Source organism: Oncorhynchus nerka, linkage group LG10 (assembly GCF_034236695.1).
Source record: "Oncorhynchus nerka isolate Pitt River linkage group LG10, Oner_Uvic_2.0, whole genome shotgun sequence".
Classification (NCBI taxonomy): Eukaryota; Metazoa; Chordata; class Actinopteri; order Salmoniformes; family Salmonidae; genus Oncorhynchus; species Oncorhynchus nerka.
This window is the reverse complement of record NC_088405.1, coordinates 3210149-3237648: the sequence shown is the minus strand read 5'-3', so window position 1 is coordinate 3237648 and position 27500 is coordinate 3210149. Positions and strand designations below refer to the sequence as shown.

The window sequence follows — 27500 nt, the reverse complement described above, 5'->3', positions numbered from 1 at the left end:
ATAGTCTATAGGACTGTTCTACTGTAGAGTCTGTATCTTACCCAGAGTCTATAGGACTGTTCTACTGTAGAGTCTGTATCTATAGAGTCAGTCTGTATCTTACCCAGAGTCTATAGGACTGTTCTACTGTAGAGTCTGTATCTTACCCAGAGTCTATAGGACTGTTCTACTGTAGAGTCTGTATCTATAGAGTCAGTCTGTATCTTACCCAGAGTCTATAGGACTGTTCTACTGTAGAGTCTGTATCTATAGAGTCAGTCTGTATCTTACCCAGTCTATAGGACTGTTCTACTGTAGAGTCTGTATCTATAGAGTCAGTCTGTATCTTACCCAGTCTATAGGACTGTTCTACTGTAGAGTCTGTATCTATAGAGTCAGTCTGTATCTTACCCAGAGTCTACAGGACTGTTCTACTGTAGAGTCTGTATCTTACCCAGAGTCTATAGGACTGTTCTACTGTGGAGTCTGTATCTATAGAGTCAGTCTGTATCTTACCCAGAGTCTAAAGGACTGTTCTACTGTAGAGTCTGTATCTATAGAGTCAGTCTGTATCTTACCCAGAGTCTATAGGACTGTTCTACTGTAAAGTCTGTATCTATAGAGTCAGTCTGTATCTTACCCAGAGTCTATAGGACTGTTCTACTGTAGAGTCTGTATCTTACCCAGAGTCTATAGGACTGTTCTACTGTAGAGTCTGTATCTTACCCAGAGTCTATAGGACTGTTCTACTGTATCTATAGAGTCAGTCTGTATCTATAGAGTCAGTCTGTATCTTACCCAGGGTGTATAGAGATGTTCTACTGTATCTATAGAGTCAGTCTGTATCTTACCCAGGGTGTATAGGACATTTCTACTGTATCTATAGAGTCAGTCTGTATCTTACCCAGAGTCTATAGGACTGTTCTACTGTAGAGTCTGTATCTATAGAGTCAGTCTGTATCTTACCCAGAGTCTATAGGACTGTTCTACTGTAGAGTCTCTATCTATAGTGTATAGAGATGTTCTACTGTAGATATAGAGTCAGTCTGTATCTTACCCAGAGTCTATAGGACTGTTCTACTGTATCTATAGAGTCAGGCTGTATCTTACCCAGGGTGTATAGAGATGTTCTACTGTAGATATAGAGTCAGTCTGTATCTTACCCAGGGTGTATAGAGATGTTCTACTGTAGATATAGAGTCAGTCTGTATCTTACCCAGAGTGTATAGAGGTAGTCTACTGATGGTCTACTGTCTACTTACCCAGAGTGTATGGGGCTGGAGACCATGTTGATGTTGTCCAAGGTGTCAGCAGTCCAGCTGTAGTGTCTCTGAGAGTCAGAGTCACCGTCTCTGCTGGCCAACGCCAGGTTCTGAAGGAGACAGACAGACAGAGAGTCAGACAGAGAAGCAGACAGCGAGACAGACAGACAGAGAGTCAGACAGAGGCCGACAGAAAGACAGACAGACAGTCAGACAGAGAGTCAGACAGAGAGTCAGAGTCACAGTCTCTGCTGGCCAACGCCAGGTTCTGAAGGAGACAGACAGACAGACAGAGAGTCAGACAGAGAGGCAGACAGAGAGGCAGACAGACAGACAGACAGACAGAGACAGACAGACAGACAGACAGACAGAGAGAGACAGACAGACAGACAGACAGACAGACAGACAGAGACAGACAGAGACAGACAGACAGACAGACAGGCAGACAGACAGACAGACAGACAGACAGAGAGAGACAGACAGAGACAGAGACAGAGACAGAAAGACAGACAGACAGAGACAGACAGGTTGTACCATATCCTTGGTAGGAGCCAGTATCTCTTCGATCATCATGCTGTCTCTGGTGTAAGAGGTCCTGTTCAGGGTGTTGGACCTATCCGAACTGAAGGACCGCAGACTGTTGTTTACAGCAGTACCAAGTTACCACAGCAACAACAGGCAGGGGGTGGCGGGGCAGGCAGGCAGGGGGGTGATGAGAGGGTGTGGTGAACAGAAAGACAACTCATTACAACATGCAACTAACCTCTATACAATATAAATATAACCCACAGCACAGCACAGAATGAACCACTGACTGGACATCAGAGGTATGGGGAATATAAATGTATGGGGATTATAGATGTATGGTAGAGGTATGGGGATTATAGATGTATGGTAGATGTATGGGGATTATAGATGTATGGTAGATGTATGGGGATTATAGATGTATGGTAGAGGTATGGGGATTATAGATGTATGGGGATTATAGATGTATGGTAGAGGTATGGGGATTATAGATGTATGGTAGCTGTATGGGATTATAGATGTATGGTAGAGGTATGGGGATTATAGATGTATGGGGATTATAGATGTATGGTAGAGGTATGGGGATTATAGATGTATGGTAGCTGTATGGGATTATAGATGTATGGTAGATGTATGGGGATTATAGATGTATGGGATTATAGATTATAGATGTAGAGGTATGGGGATTATAGATGTATGGTAGAGGTATGGGGATTATAGATGTATGGAACAGTAGTGGGTCAGGGGATGGGGATTATAGATGTATGGGGATTATAGATGTATGGTAGCTGTATGGGGATTATAGAGGTATGGGGATTATAGATGTATGGGATTATAGATGTATGGTAGAGGTATGGGGATTATAGATGTATGGTAGAGGTATGGGGATTATAGATGTATGGTAGAGGTATGGGGATTATAGATGTATGGTAGATGTATGGGGATTATAGATGTATGGTAGCTGTATGGGGATTATAGATGTATGGTAGAGGTATGGGGATTATAGATGTATGGTAGAGGTATGGGGATTATAGATGTATGGTAGAGGTATGGGGATTATAGATGTATGGTAGAGGTATGGGGATTATAGATGTATGGTAGAGGTATGGGGATTATAGATGTATGGGATTATAGATGTATGGGGATTATAGATGTATGGTAGCTGTATGGGGATTATAGAGGTATGGGGATTATAGATGTATGGTAGAGGTATGGGGATTATAGATGTATGGTAGAGGTATGGGGGTTATAGATGTATGGTAGAGGTATGGAGATTGTAGATGTATGGTAGATGTATGGGGATTATAGATGTATGGTAGATGTATGGGGATTATAGATGTATGGTAGAGGTATGGGGATTATAGATATATGGTAGAGGTATGGGGATTATAGATGTATGGTAGATTATGGGGATTATAGATGTATGGTAGAGGTATGGGGATTATAGATGTATGGTAGATATGGGGATTATAGATGTATGGTAGAGGTATGGGGATTATAGATGTATGGTAGAGGTATGGGGATTATAGATGTATGGTAGAGGTATGGGGATTATAGATGTATGGTAGAGGTATGGGGATTATAGATGTATGGGGATTATAGATGTATGGTAGAGGTATGGGGATTATAGATGTATGGTAGAGGTATGGGGATTATAGATGTATGGTAGATGTATGGGATTATAGATGTATGGTAGAGGTATGGGGATTATAGATGTATGGTAGAGGTATGGGGATTATAGATGTATGGTAGATGTATGGGGTTATAGATGTATGGTAGAGGTATGGGATTATAGCTGTATGGTAGAGGTATGGGGATTATAGATGTATGGTAGAGGTATGGGGATTATAGATGTATGGTAGAGGTATGGGGATTATAGATGTATGGTAGATGTATGGGGATTATAGATGTATGGTAGAGGTATGGGGATTATAGATGTATGGTAGAGGTATGGGGATTATAGATGTATGGTAGAGGTATGGGGATTATAGATGTATGGGGTTATAGATGTATGGTAGAGGTATGGGGATTATAGATGTATGGTAGAGGTATGGGGATTATAGATGTATGGTAGATGTATGGGATTATAGATGTATGGTAGAGGTATGGGGATTATAGCTGTATGGTAGAGGTATGGGGATTATAGATGTATGGTAGAGGTATGGGGATTATAGATGTATGGTATGTGATGGTGTGTAAAATGACATACAGCAGGTCTATGGTGTGTATAGCATTCTAGATGAAGAAAAGGTTTGAATGAAGTAGCAAACTCAGGTAAAACACAATGATGATGTATGAGCTATGTCTGATAACTAGCGCTAGATAAAGGAACTGGGACCAACGCCTGTTTTACATGGACAGCGCTAACGTGGAATTTAAGGGTTTTGGGCACTGGCCAGCTGGGCTAGTAGACGGCTAGTACTAACCCGGGTACAAAATCTGGGCTATGGGATATTTGAAAATACTAAAATGTCACTAGCGTTCTAGCTTAATCGCCATCTCTACTGCCATCCCTGTCCATACCTGTGCAAACAGCAAGTTACAAGCGACCAAATCAGATGTGTGTGTTCAGACAGCAGTCATTTGCTGACATGGCTAGATTACACTAGTTGTCATAGTAATGACGGGCATGTGCACAGTGGTGCATGCTGATTGGTGGTGTTGCTTCCTATCACTCAGAAGTTATGTAACAAGCTAAGATGACAACAATACCTGCCATGGACATTTTCCCGTTCAATGCTCATAATAACAGGAAAACACTTTTAAAGCCTCAAGGATAAATAATCCAACTTTCAAAACGAGTCCTTTTTGTCTTGCCACAGCAGTCAACTAGCTAGCTAGGTAGCTGTTTAGCTAGCCACAGCAGTCAACTAGCTAGCTAGGTAGCTGTTTAGCTTGCCACAGCAGTCAACTAGCTAGCTAGGTAGCTGTTTAGCTAGCCACAGCTATCAACTGGCTAGCGAGGTAGCTGTTTTGCTAGCCACAGCAGTCAACTAGCTAGCTAGGTAGCTGTTTAGCTAGCCACAGCTATCAACTAGCTAGCTTGGTAGCTGTTTAGCTAGCCACAGCTATCAACTAGCTAGCTTGGTAGCTGTTTAGCTAGCCACAGCAGTCAACTAGCTAGCTAGGTAGCTGTTTAGCTAGCCACACCTATCAACTAGCTAGCTGTTTAGCTTTCTAGCACATTCACTCATTTGTTTATCAACAATTAACAAGCTAGTTAGCTACCACGTCTTCTTGTAAAACTGTCAACAGAGTAGCTAGCAAGCAACAAGTTACTGTGCAGTCAGAAAATATTCACACCCCTTGACATTTTCCACATTTTGTTGTGTTACAAAGTGGGATTAATGTGGATTTAAGTGTCATTTTGTCAACACTTTACACAAAATACTTGAATGTTAAAGTGTAAGAAAAATGTTAATTGAATTTATGAAAAATAAAACACTACTACATACACAGGGCATTCTGAAAGTATTCAGACCACTTGACTTTCTCCACATTTTAATACATTACAGCCTCATTCTAAAATGGATTACATTGTTTTTCCACTCATCAATCTACACACAATACCCCATAATGACATCACAGTACCCCATAATGACATCACAGTACCCCATAATGACATCACAATACCCCATAATGACATCACAATACCCCATAGTGACAAAGCAAAAACAGGCTTTTAGAAATGTTAGCAAATTCATGAAAAATACAAAACTGAAATATCATATTTACATAAGTATTCAGACCCTTTACTCAGTACTTTGTTGAAGCACCTTTGGCAGCGATTACTGCCTCAAGTCTTCGTGGGTATGATGCTGAAATCTTGGCACACCTGTATTTGGGGAGTTTCTCCCATTCTTCTCTGCAGATCCTCTCAAGCTCTGTCAGGTTGGATGGGGAATGTCACTGCACAACTATTTTTCAGGTCTCTCCAGAGATGTTCGATCAGGTTCAAGTCCGGACTCTGGCTTAGCCACTCAAGGACATTCAGAGACTTGTCCCGAAGTCACTCCTGCATTGTCTTGGAACCTTCACCCCAGTCTGACGTCCTGAGCGCTCTGGAGCAGGTTTTCATCAAGGATCTCTCTGTACTTTGCTCTGTTCATCTTTCTCTCGATACTGACTAGTCTCTCAGTTCCTGCCGCTGAAAAACATCCCCAAAGCATGATGCTGCCAACACCATGCTTCACCATAGGGATGTTGTCATGTTTCCTCCAGACATGATGCTGCCAACAGCATGCTTCACCATCGGGATGTTGTCATGTTTCCTCCAGACATGATGCTGCCAACACCATGCTTCACCGTAGGGATGTTGTCATGTTTCCTCCAGACATGATGCTGCAAACACCATGCTTCACCGTAGGGATGTTGTCATGTTTCCTCCAGACATGATGCTGCCACCACCATGCTTCACCGTAGGGATGTTGTCATGTTTCCTCCAGACATGATGCTGCCAACACCATGCTTCACCGTAGGGATGTTGTCATGTTTCCTCCAGACATGATGCTGCCAACACCATGCTTCACCGTAGGGATGTTGTCATGTTTCCTCCAGACATGATGCTGCCACCACCATGCTTCACCGTAGGGATGTTGTCATGTTTCCTCCAGACATGATGCTGCCAACACCATGCTTCACCGTAGGGATGTTGTCATGTTTCCTCCAGACATGATGCTTGGCATTCAGGCCAAAGAGTTCAATATTGGTTTCATCAGACCACAGAATCTTGTTTCTCATGGTCTGAGAGTCCTATAGGCAAACTGTTATGTGGCTTCCGTCTGGCCACTCCACAATAAAGGTCTGATTGGTGGAGTGCTGCAGAGATGGTTTTCCTTCTGGAATGTTCTCCCATCTCCACAAAGGAACTCTGGAGCTCTGTCAGAGTGGCAATCAGGTTCTTGGTCACCTCCCTGACCAAGGTCCTTTTCCCCCGATTGCTCAGTTTGGCCGGGTGATGAGCTCTAGGAAGAGTCTTGGCGGTTCCAAACTTCTTCCATTTAAGAATGATGGAGGCCACTGTGTTCTGGGGGACCATCAATGCTGCAGAATGATGGAGGCCAGTGTGTTCTTGGGGACCTTCAATGCTGCAGAATGATGGAGGCCAGTGTGTTCTGGGGGACCTTCAATGCTGCAGAATGATGGAGACCACAGTGTTCTGGGGGACCTTCAATGCTGCAGAATGATGGAGGCCACTGTGTTCTTGGGGACCTTCAATGCTGCAGAATGATGGAGGCCACTGTGTTCTTGGGGACCTTCAATGCTGCAGAATGATGGAGGCCACTGTGTTCTTGGGGACCTTCAATGCTGCAGAATGATGGAGGCCACTGTGTTCTTGGGGACCTTCAATGCTGCAGAATGATGGAGGCCAGTGTGTTCTTGGGGACCTTCAATGCTGCAGAATGATGGAGGCCACTGTGTTCTGGGGACCTTCAATGCTGCAGAATGATGGAGGCCACTGTGTTCTTGGGGACCTTCAATGCTGCAGAATGATGGAGGCCACTGTGTTCTGGGGACCTTCAATGCTGCAGAATGATGGAGGCCACTGTGTTCTGGGGACCTTCAATGCTGCAGAATGATGGAGGCCACTGTGTTCTGGGGGACCTTCAATGCTGCAGAATGATGGAGGCCACTGTGTTCTTGGGGACCTTCAATGCTGCAGAATGATGGAGGCCACTGTGTTCTTGGGGACCTTCAATGCTGCAGAATGATGGAGGCCACTGTGTTCTGGGGGACCTTCAATGCTGCAGAATGATGGAGGCCACTGTGTTCTGGGGGACCTTCAATGCTGCAGAATGATGGAGGCCACTGTGTTCTGGGGGACCTTCAATGCTGCAGAATGATGGAGGCCACTGTGTTCTGGGGGACCTTCAATGCTGCAGAATGATGGAGGCCACTGTGTTCTGAGGGACCTTCAATGCGGCAGAATGATGGAGGCCACTGTGTTCTGGGGGACCTTCAATGCGGCAGAATGATGGAGGCCACTGTGTTCTGGGGGACCTTCAATGCTGCAGAATGATGGAGGCCACTGTGTTCTGGGGGACCTTCAATGCTGCAGAATGATGGAGGCCACTGTGTTCTGGGGGACCTTCAATGCTGCAGAATGATGGAGGCCACTGTGTTCTGGGGGACCTTCAATGCTGCAGAATGATGGAGGCCACTGTGTTCTGGGGGACCTTCAATGCGGCAGACATGTTTTGGTACCCTTCCCCAGATCTGTGCCTCAACACAATCCTGTCTCGGAGCTCTACGGACAATTCTTTCGACCTCATGGCTTTGTTCTGGCATGCACTGTCAACAGTGGGACCTTATATAGACAGGTGTGTCCAAATCATCTCTAATTAATTTAATTTTCAACAGGAGGACTCCAATCAAGTTGTAGAAACATCTCAAGGATGATCAATGGAACGTGCCCTGACATACATGGCTTTGAGGTGGGCCTCCATACCCATAAATTATCACTCTTTGCGGACGACCTTATCTTATTTCTAACAAACCCAGAACACTCCCTCTCTCACTTGCAGATCCTACTACAGTGTTATAGTTCTTTCTCTGAATATAAGGTCAATTTTGATAAAAGCGAAATCTTACCGTTGTCTGTCTTTGACCATCATACCATCAAGCACAAGTTTCCTTTTAGATGGTCGCCTATGGGCTTCACATATTTGGGCATAATGGTGGATGGTAATCTGAACAACCTCTATAAACTCAATCTGGCCAGTTTGTTGCAAAAGGTGGAGGTTGACCTTTGTAAATGGATGGACTTACCTCTCACTCTACTGTAAATGGATGGACTTACCTCTCACTCTACTGTAAATGGATGGACTTACCTCTCACTCTACTGTAAATGGATGGACTTACCTCTCACTCTACTGTAAATGGATGGACTTACCTCTCACTCTACTGTAAATGGATGGACTTACCTCTCACTCTACTGTAAATGGATGGACTTACCTCTCACTCTACTGTAAATGGATGGACTTACCTCTCACTCTACTGTAAATGGATGGACTTACCTCTCACTCTACTGTAAATGGATGGACTTACCTCTCACTCTACTGTAAATGGATGGACTTACCTCTCACTCTACTGTAAATGGATGGACTTACCTCTCACTCTACTGTAAATGGATGGACTTACCTCTCACTCTACTGTAAATGGATGGACTTACCTCTCACTCTACTGTAAATGGATGGACTTACCTCTCACTCTACTGTAAATGGATGGACTTACCTCTCACTCTACTGGGTAGAATCAATGTAATTAAAATGAATGTCCTGCCCAGGTTTCTATATCTGTTTCAGTCTCTCCCTATCCCTGTTCCCGCAGCATTCTTTTCCTCTCTCGACAAGCTGACCAGACGGTTTATCTGGCACGGCAAAACCCCTAGGGTTGGCCTGGATAAACTGACCCTTGATTACAGTCAAGGGGGCTTAAACCTCCCCAATTTTAGAATGTACTACTGGGCTGCACAGTCTAGGTTTCTGGCTCAGAGGTTTGACAATGGTCCCTCTCCCTCATGGTTGAACATTGAAAAGCTTGAGGTAAATGATGACACTGGGGCAGATTTGTTTTACAAATGGGACAGAAAATCTATAAAAACCATCACAGACAACCCTTTAATCATACATTCTGTCCTGGCATGGTGCAAACTGCATGAGCTGTTCGGACGAGGGGATTCCTTTCCCTAAAACCCCTTTATGGAACAATAGATTGATCCCTATGTTTTTCCAGAATAGTAACTTTAGACCATGGTCTGATAAGGGGATCACTCTTCTGGAACATTGTTACGAGGAGGGAGTTCTTATGTCTTTTGATCAGCTGAAACAGAAATACCACTTGCCTAACAGGGACTTCTTTAGCTACCTACAACTACGAAACTTTATTAGGGTGACTCTCAAGGGACAATGGAACCTACCTAAGATGTCACCTATTGAACAACTCTGCCACGCAGACCAACCACAGTTCAAGACCATTTCCCGTGTTTACAATGCTCTTATGTCAGGACTAACACTGCCTGGGCTAGATAAACCCCGACTTAGATGGGAGAAAGATCTGAGTATTGATCTGGATGAGGATCTATGGAGTGACCTATGCAGGGATGGTGTTACATCCACATTGAACTCCAGATACAGACTGATCCAGTTTAATTTCCTCCATCAGCTCTATATCACCCCATCTAGACTGCACAAGTTCAACCCAGATATCTCCTCCCTATGTTTTAGATGTGGCTCAGATGAAGGAACATTCCTCCATTCCACTTGGCAGTGTTCAAAACTACACGGTTTCTGGCAGGGGGTATGCGATACCATATCCTCAATTCACGGGGTTGCATTCCCTTTAGACCCGGAGGTCTGTCTACTGGGTAACTTTACTAACACCAATCTTAGGCAAAGCCTTACTATAAAGCTAACAGAAATCATGCTAGCGATTGCCAAGAAATGTATTGCCTTGAAATGGAAATTGGATTCCTCCCTGCCAGTTGCAATGTGGCTTTCGGAAGTTAATAGTTGTATCCCTTTGGAGAAAATCACAAACAGCTTGAGGAATAAGTTAAAGACATTTTACAGAATTTGGCAACCTTTCATTGACTATATGGAGAATCTCCCCCCACATCTCATTGATTGAATCTATATATAATCCAACCTTTCATTGACTATATGGAGAATCTCCCCCCACATCTCATTGATTGAATCTATATATAATCCAACCTTTTATTGACTATATGGAGAATCTCCCCCCACATCTCATTGATTGAATCTATATATAATCCAACCTTTTATTGACTATATGGAGAATCTCCCCCCACATCTCATTGATTGAATCTCTATATAATCCTGACATAATGTTTCACAGGTAATGTAGAATATGTAGCCTACGGCAGGTGATCCAATGTCTCGTTATTTTTCTTTTTTTTCTTATTGTATGTTTGTTTACATAATTATAATTATTATTTATTTTTGTTACGCTCGTCTGTTACTGTCACTTTGTCCTATCGTTGTCTAATATCTTTTCACTTTTGTTTTGAATGTTCTTAATTGGAAAATATTTATAAATAAAATATATATTTTTAAAAAATGAAAGCATCATGAGCAAAGTGTCCATTCAGTAAGATGGAGTACAACAAATCAATGAGACATGACAACACAGTGGTTGATGTAGTTGTGATGGTTGGCTGGGGATCTAGGAAGTAAAGTTTGACATCTGGAAAAATGTCATCCCATCTTACCTGCAGACCTTAGGGCTATGGGACGAGGTACGAGTTTGAAATGGGGGAAAAAGTACAAAACAGAAGATATTGAAAGCAACAAATGTGAGAGGACAAAGCAGAAATGCATTGTGGTTGTAATGGACCTGGGCTGATGCTCTGAGTTGTGTTAAACACTGACATTAAACACTGACGCTCTCTGAAACGGGGGTTACTGAACCTTCCTTTCAACTGGAAGTGATAACTGGGGTTACTGAACCTTCCTTTCAACTGGAAGTGATAACTGGGGTTACTGAACCTTCCTTTCAACTCGACGCTCTCTGAAACTGGGGTTACTGAGCCTTCCTTTCAACTGGAAGTGATAACTGGGGTTACTGAACCTTCCTTTCAACTGGAAGTGATAACTGGGGTTACTGAACCTTCCTTTCAACTGGAAGTGATAACTGGGGTTACTGAACCTTCCTTTCAACTGGAAGTGATAACTGGGGTTACTGAACCTTCCTTTCAACTGGAAGTGATAACTGGGGTTACTGAACCTTCCTTTCAACTGGAAGTGATAACTGGGGTTACTGAACCTTCCTTTCATCTGGAAGTGATAACTGGGGTTACTGAACCTTCCTTTCATCTGGAAGTGATAACTGGGGTTACTGAACCTTCCTTTCAACTGGAAGTGATAACTGGGGTTACTGAACCTTCCTTTCAACTGGAAGTGATAACTGGGGTTACTGAACCTTCCTTTCTGGGGTTACTGAACCTTCCTTTCTGGGGTTACTGAACCTTCCTTTCTGGGGTTACTGAACCTTCCTTTCATCTGGAAGTGATAACTGGGGTTACTGAACCTTCCTTTCTGGGGTTACTGAACCTTCCTTTCAACTGGAAGTGATAACTGGGGTTACTGAACCTTCCTTTCAACTGGAAGTGATAACTGGGGTTACTGAACCTTCCTTTCAACTGGAAGTGATAACTGGGGTTACTGAACCTTCCTTTCAACTGGAAGTGATAACTGGGTTACTGAACCTTCCTTTCAACTGGAAGTGATAACTGGGTTACTGAACCTTCCTTTCAACTGGAAGTGATAACTGGGGTTACTGAACCTTCCTTTCTGGGGTTACTGAACCTTCCTTTCTGGGGTTACTGAACCTTCCTTTCCTTTCTGGGGTTACTGAACCTTCCTTTCATCTGGAAGTGATAACTGGGGTTACTGAACCTTCCTTTCTGGGTTACTGAACCTTCCTTTCAACTGGAAGTGATAACTGGGGTTACTGAACCTTCCTTTCAACTGGAAGTGATAACTGGGGTTACTGAACCTTCCTTTCAACTGGAAGTGATAACTGGGGTTACTGAACCTTCCTTTCAACTGGAAGTGATAACTGGGGTTACTGAACCTTCCTTTCAACTGGAAGTGATAACTGGGGTTACTGAACCTTCCTTTCAACTGGAAGTGATAACTGGGGTTACTGAACCTTCCTTTCAACTGGAAGTGATAACTGGGGTTACTGAACCTTCCTTTCATCTGGAAGTGATAACTGGGGTTACTGAACCTTCCTTTCATCTGGAAGTGATAACTGGGGTTACTGAACCTTCCTTTCAACTGGAAGTGATAACTGGGGTTACTCAACCTTCCTTTCAACTGGAAGTGATAACTGGGGTTACTGAACCTTCCTTTCTGGGGTTACTGAACCTTCCTTTCTGGGGTTACTGAACCTTCCTTTCATACTGAACCTTCCTTTCATCTGATAACTGGGGTTACTGAACCTTCCTTTCTGGGGTTACTGAACCTTCCTTTCAACTGGAAGTGATAACTGGGGTTACTGAACCTTCCTTTCAACTGGAAGTGATAACTGGGGTTACTGAACCTTCCTTTCAACTGGAAGTGATAACTGGGGTTACTGAACCTTCCTTTCAACTGGAAGTGATAACTGGGGTTACTGAACCTTCCTTTCAACTGGAAGTGATAACTGGGGTTACTGAACCTTCCTTTCTGGGGTTACTGAACCTTCCTTTCTGGGGTTACTGAACCTTCCTTTCTGGGGTTACTGAACCTTCCTTTCATCTGGAAGTGATAACTGGGGTTACTGAACCTTCCTTTCTGGGGTTACTGAACCTTCCTTTCAACTGGAAGTGATAACTGGGGTTACTGAACCTTCCTTTCAACTGGAAGTGATAACTGGGGTTACTGAACCTTCCTTTCAACTGGAAGTGATAACTGGGGTTACTGAACCTTCCTTTCAACTGGAAGTGATAACTGGGGTTACTGAACCTTCCTTTCATCTGGAAGTGATAACTGGGGTTACTGAACCTTCCTTTCATCTGGAAGTGATAACTGGGGTTACTGAACCTTCCTTTCTGGGGTTACTGAACCTTCCTTTCAACTGGAAGTGATAACTGGGGTTACTAAACCTTCCTTTCATCTGGAAGTGATAACTGGGGTTACTGAACCTTCCTTTCTGGGGTTACTGAACCTTCCTTTCAACTGGAAGTGATAACTGGGGTTACTGAACCTTCCTTTCTGGGGTTACTGAATCTTCCTTTCTGGGGTTACTGAACCTTCCTTTCTGGGGTTACTGAACCTTCCTTTCTGGGGTTACTGAACCTTCCTTTCTGGGGTTACTGAACCTTCCTTTCTGGGGTTACTGAACCTTCCTGTTACTGAACCAGAGGCAGAACAGAAGTAATTCTAGGTCATATTTTCTTCTGAACACAAACCCAATTCACATGAACGTTATTAGATAAGTGATTGCTGCCCTGCTCATACTAAGAAATCAGTGTTGATTGTGATAGGATTAGGGTTGTCTGGAAAACGATGTACATTGTCCTATCCTGTATCACATGATCAACTGGATGTACCTTAGGAACATATCTACAGATATGGATGGTCCATATCAAAGCCATTATACATTATTATACACAGTACCACAGCATGTCAGAGTGTAGTGGGTAGTGGGTGTGGTACCTGGCGCTGCGTGCTCCAATGCTAAAGCCCATGTAACCCTCCTGGGGCAGAGAGTCGTCTCCCAGCTCTCTCAGGTCCTGGGGTCCCAGGTACTTATCCGTGTCGCCTGTCATCGCATCCTCACCTGACATAACAGCAACCAGTTAGTTAGACAGTCCACAGCTCACAGTCCTCTCGCTCCAGTTAGTTAGACAGTCCACAGCTCACAGTCCCCTCACTCCAGTTAGTTAGACAGTCCACAGCTCACAGTCCTCTCGCTCCAGTTAGTTAGACAGTCCACAGCTCACAGTCCTCTCACTACAGTTAGTTAGACAGTCCACAGCTCACAGTCCCCTCACTCCAGTTAGTTAGACAGTCCACAGCTCACAGTCCTCTCGCTCCAGTTAGTTAGACAGTCCACAGCTCACAGTCCCCTCGCTCCAGTTAGTTAGACAGTCCACAGCTCACAGTCCTCTTACTCCAGTTAGTTAGACAGTCCACAGCTCACAGTCCCCTCGCTCCAGTTAGTTAGACAGTCCACAGCTCACAGTCCCCTCGCTCCAGTTAGTTAGACAGTCCACAGCTCACAGTCCCCTCACTCCAGTTAGTTAGACAGTCCACAGCTCACAGTCCTCTCGCTCCAGTTAGTTAGACAGTCCACAGCTCACAGTCCCCTCGCTCCAGTTAGTTAGACAGTCCACAGCTCACAGTCCTCTCGCTCCAGTTAGTTAGACAGTCCACAGCTCACAGTCCCCTCACTCCAGTTAGTTAGACAGTCCACAGCTCACAGTCCTCTCGCTCCAGTTAGTTAGACAGTCCACAGCTCACAGTCCTCTCGCTCCAGTTAGTTAGACAGTCCACAGCTCACAGTCCTCTCGCTCCAGTTAGTTAGACAGTCTATAAGTCACAGACCACTCTCTCCAGTTAGACAGTCCTCTAGCCCATTCCTCTCTCTCCAGTTAGTTAGACAGTCCTCTAGTCCAGTCCTCTCTCTCCAGTTAGTTAGACAGTCCTCTAGTCCAGTCCTCTCTCTCCAGTTAGTTAGATAGTCCTCTAGTCCAGTCCCCTCTCTCCAGTTAGTTAGACAGTCCTCTAGTCCAGTCCTCTCTCTCCAGTTAGTTAGATAGTCCTCTAGTCCAGTCCTCTCTCTCCAGTTAGTTAGACAGTCCTCAAGTCACAGTGCTTTCTCTCCAGTTAGTTAGACAGTCCTCTAGTCCAGTCCTCTCTCCAGTTAGTTAGACAGTCCTCAAGTCACAGTGCTTTCTCTCCAGTTAGTTAGACAGCCCTCTAGTCCAGTCCTCTCTCTCCAGTTAAGTCAGACAGTCTACAAGTCACAGTCCTCTCTCTCCAGTTAGTTAGACAGCCCCCTCCCCCTACAGTCCTCTAGTCCAGTCCTCTCTCTCCAGTTAGTCAGACAGCCCCCTCCCCCTACAGTCCTCTAGTCCAGTCCTCTCTCTCCAGTTAGTTAGACAGCCCCCTCCCCCTACAGTCCTCTAGTCCAGTCCTCTCTCTCTGCTGTCCTAACTGGAACAGCCATGCTCTAACCCCTGAAAGCAGGTCCTGTAGGAGTGTCTACAGAGCAGACAGGCTGTTTCTAGCAGATCAACAGAAGCCTGAAGGCCTGTTCCACTGTCCTATCCCCTGCTCTGCTCTGCCAAGGGACACACAGCTGACAGGACACATCCGCCACGTGGCTACTCAGTTACTCACACTACACTTGTTTAGTCACTGACTACAAAGCAATGGTTTAAGCAGTGAAAACAACGTGTTCAACTTTTAAAAAACAACAGCACCCATTCTAAAGTTAGAAACCAATATTGCAGCTATGATGGGTAGGTTTGTAGAGTTAGCCGTCCAGGGGAGTCACGATGCAGAGTGTTAATGGACGTTAGAGAGAGATGACGCAGAAGAAAGGAGGCGTTACAACGTAGAAACTAGAGCAAGTTCACATCAACCAGCCAGCTACCATCCAGCGAGGGGAGAACAGCATTCCACCGGAGATAAAGCAGAGTTCACCGCCCCCCCTGCTGATCTACAGCAACCCTTCCCCCATTCCTCCAACCTCACCCCTCCTCCCCTGTTCCGCCAACCTCCCCATGCATCTCTCCCTCTCCTCTCCCTCTCCTCTCCTCTCCCCTCCTCCCCCCTCCTCCCTCCCCCCTCCCCTCCCCTCTCCTCTCCTCTCCTCTTCCTCCCTCCCTCATCTCTCCCTCCTCTCCCTCTCTCTCCCTCCTCTCTCCTCCCCCTCTCCTCCTCCCCTCCTCTCCCTCTCCTCTCCCTCTCCCTCTCCTCTCCCTCTCCTCCCCCACCTCTCCCTCCTCTCCCTCTCCTTCTCCCTCTCCTCCTCCTCTCCCTCTCCTCCCCTGCCCTCTCTAACTGCAGAAACACACAACAAAACTTGACAGACCTCATCTGGTGACATTCCTCACAAGAATGTCCATTCAAGTATTAATCACACCAGAATACCTACTCCACCCTCTCTGTCCTAATCACACCAGAATACCTACTCCACCCTCTCTGTCCTAATCTCACCAGAACACCTACTCCACCCTCTCTGTCCTAATCACACCAGAACACCTACTCCACCCTCTCTGTCCTAATCACACCAGAACACCTACTCCACCCTCTCTGTCCTAATCACACCAGAATACCTACTCCACCCTCTCTGTCCTAATCACACCAGAATACCTACTCCACCCTCTCTGTCCTAATCACACCAGAACACCTACTCCACCCTCTCTGTCCTAATCACACCAGAACACCTACTCCACCCTCTCTGTCCTAATCACCACTCCAGAATACCTACTCCACCCTCTCTGTCCTAATCACACCAGAATACCTACTCCACCCTCTCTGTCCTAATCACACCAGAACACCTACTCCACCCTCTCTGTCCTAATCACACCAGAATACCTACTCCACCCTCTCTGTCCTAATCACACCAGAATACCTACTCCACCCTCTCTGTCCTAATCACACCAGAACACCTACTCCACCCTCTCTGTCCTAATCACACCAGAACAACTACTCAGACCAGGACAGGACTATATCAGACCAGGACAGGACTGACGGTCCAGGACAGGATTAGATCAGACCAGGAAAGGACTAGATCAGACCAGGACAGGACTGAGGGTCCAGGACAGGACTAGATCAGACCAGGAAAGGACTGGATCAGACCAGGACAGGAGTAGATCAGACCAGGACAGGACTGAGGGTGCAGGACAGGATTAGATCAGACCAGGAAAGGACTGGATCAGACCAGGACAGGAGTAGATCAGACCAGGACCAGATCAAACCAGGACAAGACTAGATCAGACCAGGACAGGACAAGATCAGACCAGGACAGGACTAGATCAGACCAGGACAGGACAAGATCAGACCAGGACAGGACTAGATCAGACTGGGACAGGACTGACGGTCCAGGACAGGACTAGGTCAGACCAGGAAAGGACTGGATCAGACCAGGACAGGACTAGATCAGACCAGCACAGGACTGAGGGTGCAGGACAGGATTAGTTCAGAACAGGACAGGACTAGATCAGACCAGGACAGGACTAGATCAGACCAGGACAGGACTGAGGGTCCTGGACCAGGAAAAGACCCACCGCCAGGAAATCTAGCCATGTCTGTCCCCAGACCTGAGGGGGGGTACCTATGTAACGTGGTCAGTAGTCTACAGTAACGTGGTCAGTAGTCTACAGTAACGTGGTCAATAGACTACAGTAACGTGGTCAGTATTCTACAGTAACGTGGTCAATAGACTACAGTAACGTGGTCAGTAGACTACAGTAACGTGGTCAGTAGACTACAGTAACGTGGTCAATAGACTACAGTAACGTGGTTTGTTGTCAGTAGACTACAGTAACGTGGTCAGTAGACTACAGTAACGTGGTCAGTAGACTACAGTAACGTGGTCAGTAGACTACAGTAACGTGGTCAGTAGTCTACAGTAACGTGGTCAGTAGACTACAGTAACGTGGTCAGTAGACTACAGTAACGTGGTCAGTAGACTACAGTAACGTGGTCAATAGACTACAGTAACGTGGTCAATAGACTACAGTAACGTGGTCAATAGACTACAGTAACGTGGTCAGTAGACTACAGTAACGTGGTCAGTAGACTACAGTAACGTGGTCAGTAGACTACAGTAACGTGGTCAGTAGACTACAGTAACGTGGTCAATAGACTACAGTAACGTGGTCAGTAGACTACAGTAACGTGGTCAGTAGACTACAGTAACGTGGTCAGTAGTCTACAGTAACGTGGTCAGTAGACTACAGTAACGTGGTCAGTAGACTACAGTAACGTGGTCAGTAGACTACAGTAACGTGGTCAGTAGACTACAGTAACGTGGTCAGTAGTCTACAGTAACGTGGTCAGTAGACTACAGTAACGTGGTCAATAGACTACAGTAACGTGGTCAATAGACTACAGTAATGTGGTCAATAGACTACAGTAATGTGGTCAGTAGACTACAGTAACGTGGTCAGTAGACTACAGTAACGTGGTCAATAGACTACAGTAACGTGGTCAGTAGACTACAGTAACGTGGTCAGTAGACTACAGTAACGTGGTCAGTAGACTACAGTAACGTGGTCAATAGACTACAGTAACGTGGTCAGTAGACCACAGTAACGTGGTCAGTAGACTACAGTAACGTGGTTTGTTGTCAGTAGACTACAGTAACGTGGTTTGTTGTCAGTAGTCTACAGTAACGTGGTCAGTAGACTACAGTAACGTGGTCAATAGACTACAGTAACGTGGTCAGTAGACTACAGTAACGTGGTCAGTAGACTACAGTAACGTGGTCAATAGACTACAGTAACGTGGTCAATAGACTACAGTAACGTGGTCAGTAGACTACAGTAACGTGGTCAGTAGACTACAGTAACGTGGTCAGTAGACTACAGTAACGTGGTCAGTAGACTACAGTAACGTGGTCAGTAGTCTACAGTAACGAGTAGACTACAGTAACGTGGTCAGTAGACTACAGTAACGTGGTCAGTAGACTACAGTAACGTGGTCAGTAGACTACAGTAACGTGGTCAATAGACTACAGTAACGTGGTCAAGACTACAGTAACGTGGTCAGTAGACTACAGTAACGTGGTCAGTAGACTACAGTAACGTGGTCAATAGACTACAGTAACGTGGTCAGTAGACTACAGTAACGTGGTCAGTAGACTACAGTAACGTGGTCAATAGACTACAGTAACGTGGTCAGTATTCTACAGTAACGTGGTCAGTAGACTACAGTAACGTGGTCAATAGACTACAGTAACGTGGTCAATAGACTACAGTCACTTACAGTGCCTTGCGAAAGTATTCGGCCCCCTTGAACTTTGCAACCTTTTGCCACATTTCAGGCTTCAAACAAAGATATAACACTGTATTTTTTTGTTGAGAATCAACAACAAGTGGGACACAATCATGAAGTGGAATGACATTTATTGGATATTTCAAACTTTTTTAACAAATCAAAAACTGAAAAATTGGGCGTGCAAAATTATTCAGCCCCCTTAAGTTAATACTTTGTAGCGCCACCTTTTGCTGCGATTACAGCTGTAAGTCGCTTGGGGTATGTCTCTATCAGTTTTGCACATCAAGAGACTGAAATTTTTTCCCATTCCTCCTTGCAAAACAGCTCGAGCTCAGTGAGGTTGGATGGAGAGCATTTGTGAACAGCAGTTTTCAGATCTTTCCCCAGATTCTCGATTGGATTCAGGTCTGGACTTTGACTTGGCCATTCTAACACCTGGATATGTTTATTTTTGAACCATTCCATTGTAGATTTTGCTTTATGTTTTGGATCATTGTCTTGTTGGAAGACAAATCTCCGTCCCAGTCTCAGGTCTTTTGTAGACTCCATCAGGTTTTCTTCCAGAATGGTCCTGTTTTTGGCTCCATCCATCTTCCCATCAATTTTAACCATCTTCCCTGTCCCTGCTGAAGAAAAGCAGGCCCAAACCATGATGCTGCCACCACCATGTTTGACAGTGGGGATGGTGTGTTCAGGGTGATGAGCTGTGTTGCTTTTACGCCAAACATAACGTTTTGCATTGTTGCCAAAAAGTTCAATTTTGGTTTCATCTGACCAGAGCACCTTCTTCCACATGTTTGGTGTGTCTCCCAGGTGGCTTGTGGCAAACTTTAAACGACACTTTTTATGGATATCTTTAAGAAATGGCTTTCTTCTTGCCACTCTTCCATAAAGGCTTGTAGTGTTTATCCACTGGAGATTTGTGCAATATATGACTGATTGTTGTCCTATGGACAGAGTCTCCCACCTCAGCTGTAGATCTCTGCAGTTCATCCAGAGTGATCATGGGCCTCTTGGCTGCATCTCTGATCAGTCTTTTCCTTGTATGAGCTGAAAGTTTAGAGGGACGGCCAGGTCTTGGTAGATTTGCAGTGGTCTGATACTTCTTCCATTTCAATATTATCGCTTGCACAGTGCTCCTTGGGATGTTTAAAGCTTGGGAAATCTTTTTGTATCCAAATCCGGCTTTAAACTTCTTCACAACAGTATCTCGGACCTGCCTGGTGTGTTCCTTGTTCTTCATGATGCTCTCTGTGCTTTTAACGGACCTCTGAGACTATCACAGTGCAGGTGCATTTATACGGAGACTTGATTACACACAGGTGGATTGTATTTATCATCATTAGTCATTTAGGTCAACATTGGATCATTCAGAGATCCTCACTGAACTTCTGGAGAGAGTTTGCTGCACTGAAAGTAAAGGGGCTGAATAATTTTGCACGCCCAATTTTTCAGTTTTTGATATGTTAAAAAAGTTTGAAATATCCAATAAATGTTGTTCCACTTCATGATTGTGTCCCACTTGTTGTTGATTCTTCACAAAAAAATACAGTTTTATATCTTTATGTTTGAAGCCTGAAATGTGGCAAAAGGTCGCAAAGTTCAAGGGGGCCGAATACTTTCGCAAGGCACTGTATGTAACGTGGTCAGAAGACTACAGTAACCTATGTAATGTGGTCAGGAAACTACAGTAAAATGTGGTCAGTAGACTACAGTAACCTATGTAACGTGGTCAGTAGACTAGAGTAACGTGGTCAGTAGACTAGAGTAACGTGGTCAGTAGACTACAGTAACCTATGTAACGTGGTCAGTAGACTACAGTAACCTATGTAATGTGGTCAGGAAACTACAGTAAAATGTGGTCAGTAGACTACAGTAACCTATGTAACGTGGTCAGTAGACTAGAGTAACGTGGTCAGTAGACTACAGTAACGTAACGTGGTCAGTAGACTACAGTAACCTATGTAACATGGTCAGTAGACTACAGTAACGTGGTCAGTAGACTACAGTAACGTGGTCAGTAAACTACAGTAACCTATGTAACGTGGTCAGTAGACTACAGTAACCTATGTAACGTGGTCAGTAGACTACAGTAACCTATGTAATGTGGTCAGTAGACTACAGTAACCTATGTAACGTGGTCAGTAGACTACAGTAACCTATGTAATGTGGTCAGTAGACTACAGTAACCTATGTAACGGGGTCAGTAGACTACAGTAACGTGGTCAGTAGATTACAGTAACCTATGTAACGTGGTCAGTAGACTACAGTAACCTATGTAACGTGGTCAGTAGACTACAGTAACCTATGTAACGTGGTCAGTAGACTACAGTAACCTATGTAATGTGGTCAGTAGACTACAGTAACGTGGTCAGTAGACTACAGTAACCTATGTAATGTGGTCAGTAGACTACAGTAACCTATGTAACGTGGTCAGTAGACTACAGTAACCTATGTAACGTGGTCAGTAGACTACAGTAACGTGGTCAGTAGACTACAGTAACGTGGTCAGTAGTCTACAGTAACCTATGTAATGTGGTCAGTAGACTACAGTGACGTGGTCAGTAGACTACAGTAACCTATGTAACGTGGTCAGTAGACTACAGTAACCTATGTAATGTGGTCAGTAGACTAGAGTAACGTGGTCAGTAGACTACAGTAACCTATGTAACGGGGTCAGTAGACTACAGTAACCTATGTAATGTGGTCAGTAGACTACAGTAACGTGGTCAGTAGACTACAGTAACCTATGTAACGGGGTCAGTAGACTACAGTAACATGGTCAGTAGATTACAGTAACCTATGTAATGTGGTCAGTAGTCTACAGTAACCTATGTAACGGGGTCAGTAGACTACAGTAACGTGGTCAGTAGATTACAGTAACCTATGTAATGTGGTCAGTAGTCTACAGTAACCTATGTAACGGGGTCAGTAGACTACAGTAACCTATGTAATGTGGTCAGTAGACTACAGTAACGTGGTCAGTAGACTACAGTAACCTATGTAACGGGGTCAGTAGACTACAGTAACGTGGTCAGTAGATTACAGTAACCTATGTAATGTGGTCAGTAGTCTACAGTAACCTATGTAACGGGGTCAGTAGACTACAGTAATGTGGTCAGTAGATTACAGTAACCTATGTAATGTGGTCAGTAGTCTACAGTAACCTATGTAACGTGGTCAGTAGACTACAGTAACCTATGTAATGTGGTCAGTAGACTAGAGTAACCTATGTAATGTGGTCAGTAGACTACAGTAACGTGGTCAGTAGACTACAGTAACCTATGTAACGTGGTCAGTAGACTACAGTAACCTATGTAATGTGGTCAGTAGACTAGAGTAATGTGGTCAGTAGACTACAGTAACCTATGTAACGTGGTCAGTAGACTACAGTAACCTATGTAATGTGGTCAGTAGACTAGAGTAACGTGGTCAGTAGACTACAGTAACCTATGTAACGTGGTCAGTAGACTACAGTAACCTATGTAACGTGGTCAGTAGACTACAGTAACGTGGTCAGTAGCCTACAGTAACCTATGTAATGTGGTCAGTAGACTACAGTAACCTATGAAATGTGGTCAGTAGACTACAGTAACCTATGTAACGTGGTCAGTAGACTACAGTAACGTGGTCAGTAGATTACAGTAACTTATGTAATGTGGTCAGTAGACTACAGTAACCTATGTAACGGGGTCAGTAGACTACAGTAACCTATGTAATGTGGTCAGTAGACTACAGTAACCTATGTAACGGGGTCAGTTGATTACAGTAACCTATGTAACGGGGTCAGTAGACTACAGTAACCTATGTAATGTGGTCAGTAGACTACAGTAACGTGGTTTGTTGTCAGTAGACTACAGTAACGTGGTCAGTAGACTACAGTAACGTGGTCAGTAGTCTACAGTAACGTGGTCAGTAGACTACAGTAACGTGGTTTGTTGTCAGTAGACTACAGTAACGTGGTCAGTAGACTACAGTAACGTGGTTTGTTGTCAGTACATTTACATTTACATTTAAGTCATTTAGCAGACGCTCTTATCCAGAGCGACTTACAAATTGGAGACTACAGTAACGTGGTTTGTTGTCAGTAGACTACAGTAACGTGGTCAGTATTCTACAGTAACGTGGTCAGTAGACTACAGTAACGTGGTCAGTAGACTACAGTAACGTGGTCAGTAGACTACAGTAACGTGGTCAGTATTCTACAGTAACATGGTCAGTATTCTACAGTAACGTGGTCAGTATTCTACAGTAACGTGGTCAGTAGACTACAGTAACGTGGTCAGTAGACTACAGTAACGTGGTCAGTAGACTACAGTAACGTGGTCAGTAGTCTACAGTAACGTGGTCAGTAGACTACAGTAACGTGGTCAGTAGTCTACAGTAACGTGGTCAGTATTCTACAGTAACGTGGTCAGTAGTCTACAGTAACGTGGTCAGTAGACTACAGTAACGTGGTCAGTAGACTACAGTAACGTGGTCAGTAGACTACAGTAACGTGGTCAATAGACTACAGTAACGTGGTCAGTAGACTACAGTAACGTGGTCAGTAGACTACAGTAACGTGGTCAGTAGACTACAGTAACGTGGTCAGTAGTCTACAGTAATGTGGTCAGTAGACTACAGTAACGTGGTCAGTAGACTACAGTAACGTGGTCAGTAGACTACAGTAACGTGGTCAATAGACTACAGTAACGTGGTCAATAGACTACAGTAACGTGGTCAATAGACTACAGTAACGTGGTCAGTAGACTACAGTAACGTGGTCAGTAGTCTACAGTAACGTGGTCAGTAGACTACAGTAACGTGGTCAATAGACTACAGTAACGTGGTCAGTAGACTACAGTAACGTGGTCAGTAGACTACAGTAACGTGGTCAATAGACTACAGTAACGTGGTCAGTATTCTACAGTAACGTGGTCAGTAGACTACAGTAACGTGGTCAGTAGACTACAGTAACGTGGTCAGTAGACTACAGTAACGTGGTCAGTAGACTACAGTAACGTGGTTTGTTGTCAGTAGACTACAGTAACGTGGTCAGTAGACTACAGTAACGTGGTCAGTAGTCTACAGTAACGTGGTCAGTAGACTACAGTAACGTGGTCAGTAGACTACAGTAACGTGGTCAGTAGACTACAGTAACGTGGTCAATAGACTACAGTAACGTGGTCAATAGACTACAGTAACGTGGTCAGTAGACTACAGTAACGTGGTCAGTAGACTACAGTAACGTGGTCAGTAGACTACAGTAACGTGGTCAGTAGACTACAGTAACGTGGTCAATAGACTACAGTAACGTGGTTTGTTGCCATTTTTTGTGGTATTGGAACAAAATGTCCAGAATGTAAAACAACTTGATTGACCCGGTTCCTTCCAGAATAACGGTTCTGTTCTGGAACAGCTGTATCATTGGAATGTGATACATAACGAGGTGTGCTTGAGGACCATGCGGACGCCTTCGAGCGGTAGGGGAGGCTGCTTGTAGTGTTTATCCGACTGGATTAAATTCAATTATGCCCCCCCCAACCAAAGTTGCGCTGCTGAGGAACAGTATCGATCACTTTGGTTTTCGGTTCGGGTTCCTCAAATAATGTAGTTGTTTTCCAGTCTTGGGTTGTGTTCCCTTAAGCGGTTCCAAACCCAGGACAGTGGTATGGTAGTAAGACAGTCAGCTGTAGAGTCAGGACAATGGTATGGTAGTGAGACAGTCAGCTGTAGAGTCAGGACAGTGGTATGGTAGTGAGACAGTCAGCTGTAGATTCAGGACAGTGGTATGGTAGTGAGACAGTCAGCTGTAGAGTCAGGACAGTGGTATGGTAGTGAGACAGTCAGCTGTAGAGTCAGGACAGTGGTATGGTAGTGAGACAGTCAGCTGTAGAGTCAGGACAGTGGTATGGTAGTGAGACAGTCAGCTGTAGAGTCAGGACAGTGGTATGGTAGTGAGACAGTCAGCTGTAGAGTCAGGACAGTGGTATGGTAGTGAGACAGTCAGCTGTAGAGTCAGGACAGTGGTATGGTAGGGAGACATTCAGCTGTAGAGTCAGGACAGTGGTATGGTAGTGAGACAGTCAGCTGTAGAGTCAGGACAGTGGTATGGTAGTGAGACAGTCAGCTATAGAGTCAGGACAGTGGTATGGTAGTGAGACTGGGACAGTCAGCTGTAGAGTCAGGACAGTGGTATGGTAGTGAGACTGAGACAGTCAGCTGTAGAGTCAGGACAGTGGTATGGTAGTGAGACTGGGACAGTCAGCTGTAGAGTCAGGATAGTGGTATGGTAGTGAGACTGAGACAGTCAGCTGTAGAGTCAGGACAGTGGTATGGTAGTGAGACTGAGACAGTCAGCTGTAGAGTCAGGACAGTGGTATGGTAGTGAGACTGGGACAGTCAGCTGTAGAGTCAGGACAGTGGTATGGTAGTGAGACAGTCAGCTGTAGAGTCAGGACAGTGGTATGGTAGTGAGACAGTCAGCTGTAGAGTCAGGACAGTGGTATGGTAGGGAGACTGAGACAGTCAGCTGTAGAGTCAGGACAGTGGTATGGTAGTGAGACTGGGACAGTCAGCTGTAGAGTCAGGACAGTGGTATGGTAGTGAGACAGTCAGCTGTAGAGTCAGGACAGTGGTATGGTAGTGAGACAGTCAGCTGTAGAGTCAGGACAGTGGTATGGTAGTGAGACTGGGACAGTCAGCTGTAGAGTCAGGACAGTGGTATGGTAGGGAGACTGGGACAGTCAGCTGTAGAGTCAGGACAGTGGTATGGTAGGGAGACAGTCAGCTGTAGAGTCAGGACAGTGGTATGGTAGTGAGACAGTCAGCTGTAGAGTCAGGACAGTGGTATGGTAGTGAGACTGGGACAGTCAGCTGTAGAGTCAGGACAGTGGTATGGTAGTGAGACAGTCAGCTGTAGAGTCAGGACAGTGGTATGGTAGTGAGACAGTCAGCTGTAGAGTCAGGACAGTGGTATGGTAGGGAGACAGTCAGCTGTAGAGTCAGGACAGTGGTATGGTAGTGAGACAGTCAGCTGTAGAGTCAGGACAGTGGTATGGTAGGGAGACTGAGACAGTCAGCTGTAGAGTCAGGACAGTGGTATGGTAGTGAGACTGGGACAGTCAGCTGTAGAGTCAGGACAGTGGTATGGTAGGGAGACAGTCAGCTATAGAGTCAGGACAGTGGTATGGTAGTGAGACTGGGACAGTCAGCTGTAGAGTCAGGACAGTGGTATGGTAGGGAGACAGTCAGCTGTAGAGTCAGGACAGTGGTATGGTAGTGAGACAGTCAGCTATAGAGTCAGGACAGTGGTATGGTAGGGAGACAGTCAGCTGTAGAGTCAGGACAGTGGTATGGTAGGGAGACTGGGACAGTCAGCTGTAGAGTCAGGACAGTGGTATGGTAGTGAGACAGTCAGCTGTAGAGTCAGGACAGTGGTATGGTAGGGAGACAGTCAGCTGTAGAGTCAGGACAGTGGTATGGTAGTGAGACAGTCAGCTGTAGAGTCAGGACAGTGGTATGGTAGTGAGACAGTCAGCTGTAGAGTCAGGACAGTGGTATGGTAGTGAGACAGTCAGCTGTAGAGTCAGGACAGTGGTATGGTAGTGAGACAGTCAGCTGTAGAGTCAGGACAGTGGTATGGTAGTGAGACAGTCAGCTGTAGAGTCAGGACAGTGGTATGGTAGTGAGACAGTCAGCTGTAGAGTCAGGACAGTGGTATGGTAGGGAGACAGTCAGCTGTAGAGTCAGGACAGTGGTATGGTAGTGAGACAGTCAGCTGTAGAGTCAGGACAGTGGTATGGTAGTGAGACAGTCAGCTGTAGAGTCAGGACAGTGGTATGGTAGTGAGACAGTCAGCTGTAGAGTCAGGACAGTGGTATGGTAGTGAGACAGTCAGCTGTAGAGTCAGGACAGTGGTATGGTAGTGAGACAGTCAGCTGTAGAGTCAGGACAGTGGTATGGTAGTGAGACTGAGACAGTCAGCTGTAGAGTCAGGACAGTGGTATGGTAGTGAGACAGTCAGCTGTAGAGTCAGGACAGTGGTATGGTAGTGAGACAGTCAGCTGTAGAGTCAGGACAGTGGTATGGTAGTGAGACAGTCAGCTGTAGAGTCAGGACAGTGGTATGGTAGTGAGACTGAGACAGTCAGCTGTAGAGTCAGGACAGTGGTATGGTAGTGAGACTGGGACAGTCAGCTGTAGAGTCAGGACAGTGGTATGGTAGTGAGACTGAGACAGTCAGCTGTAGAGTCAGGACAGTGGTATGGTAGTGAGACAGTCAGCTGTAGAGT

At 45.1% G+C, this 27500-nt stretch overlaps 1 protein-coding gene across 1 annotated transcript in view; it reads right to left on the bottom strand.

The window, feature by feature from the left end:
• Positions 1–27500, bottom strand: part of ank3b (ankyrin 3b) — a 236231-nt gene that overhangs the window by 66972 nt on the left and 141759 nt on the right. The window contains 3 exon segments of the mRNA XM_065022916.1: positions 1242–1351; positions 1776–1878; positions 13928–14051. Coding sequence (XP_064878988.1) covers positions 1242–1351; positions 1776–1878; positions 13928–14051 — 337 coding nt within the window.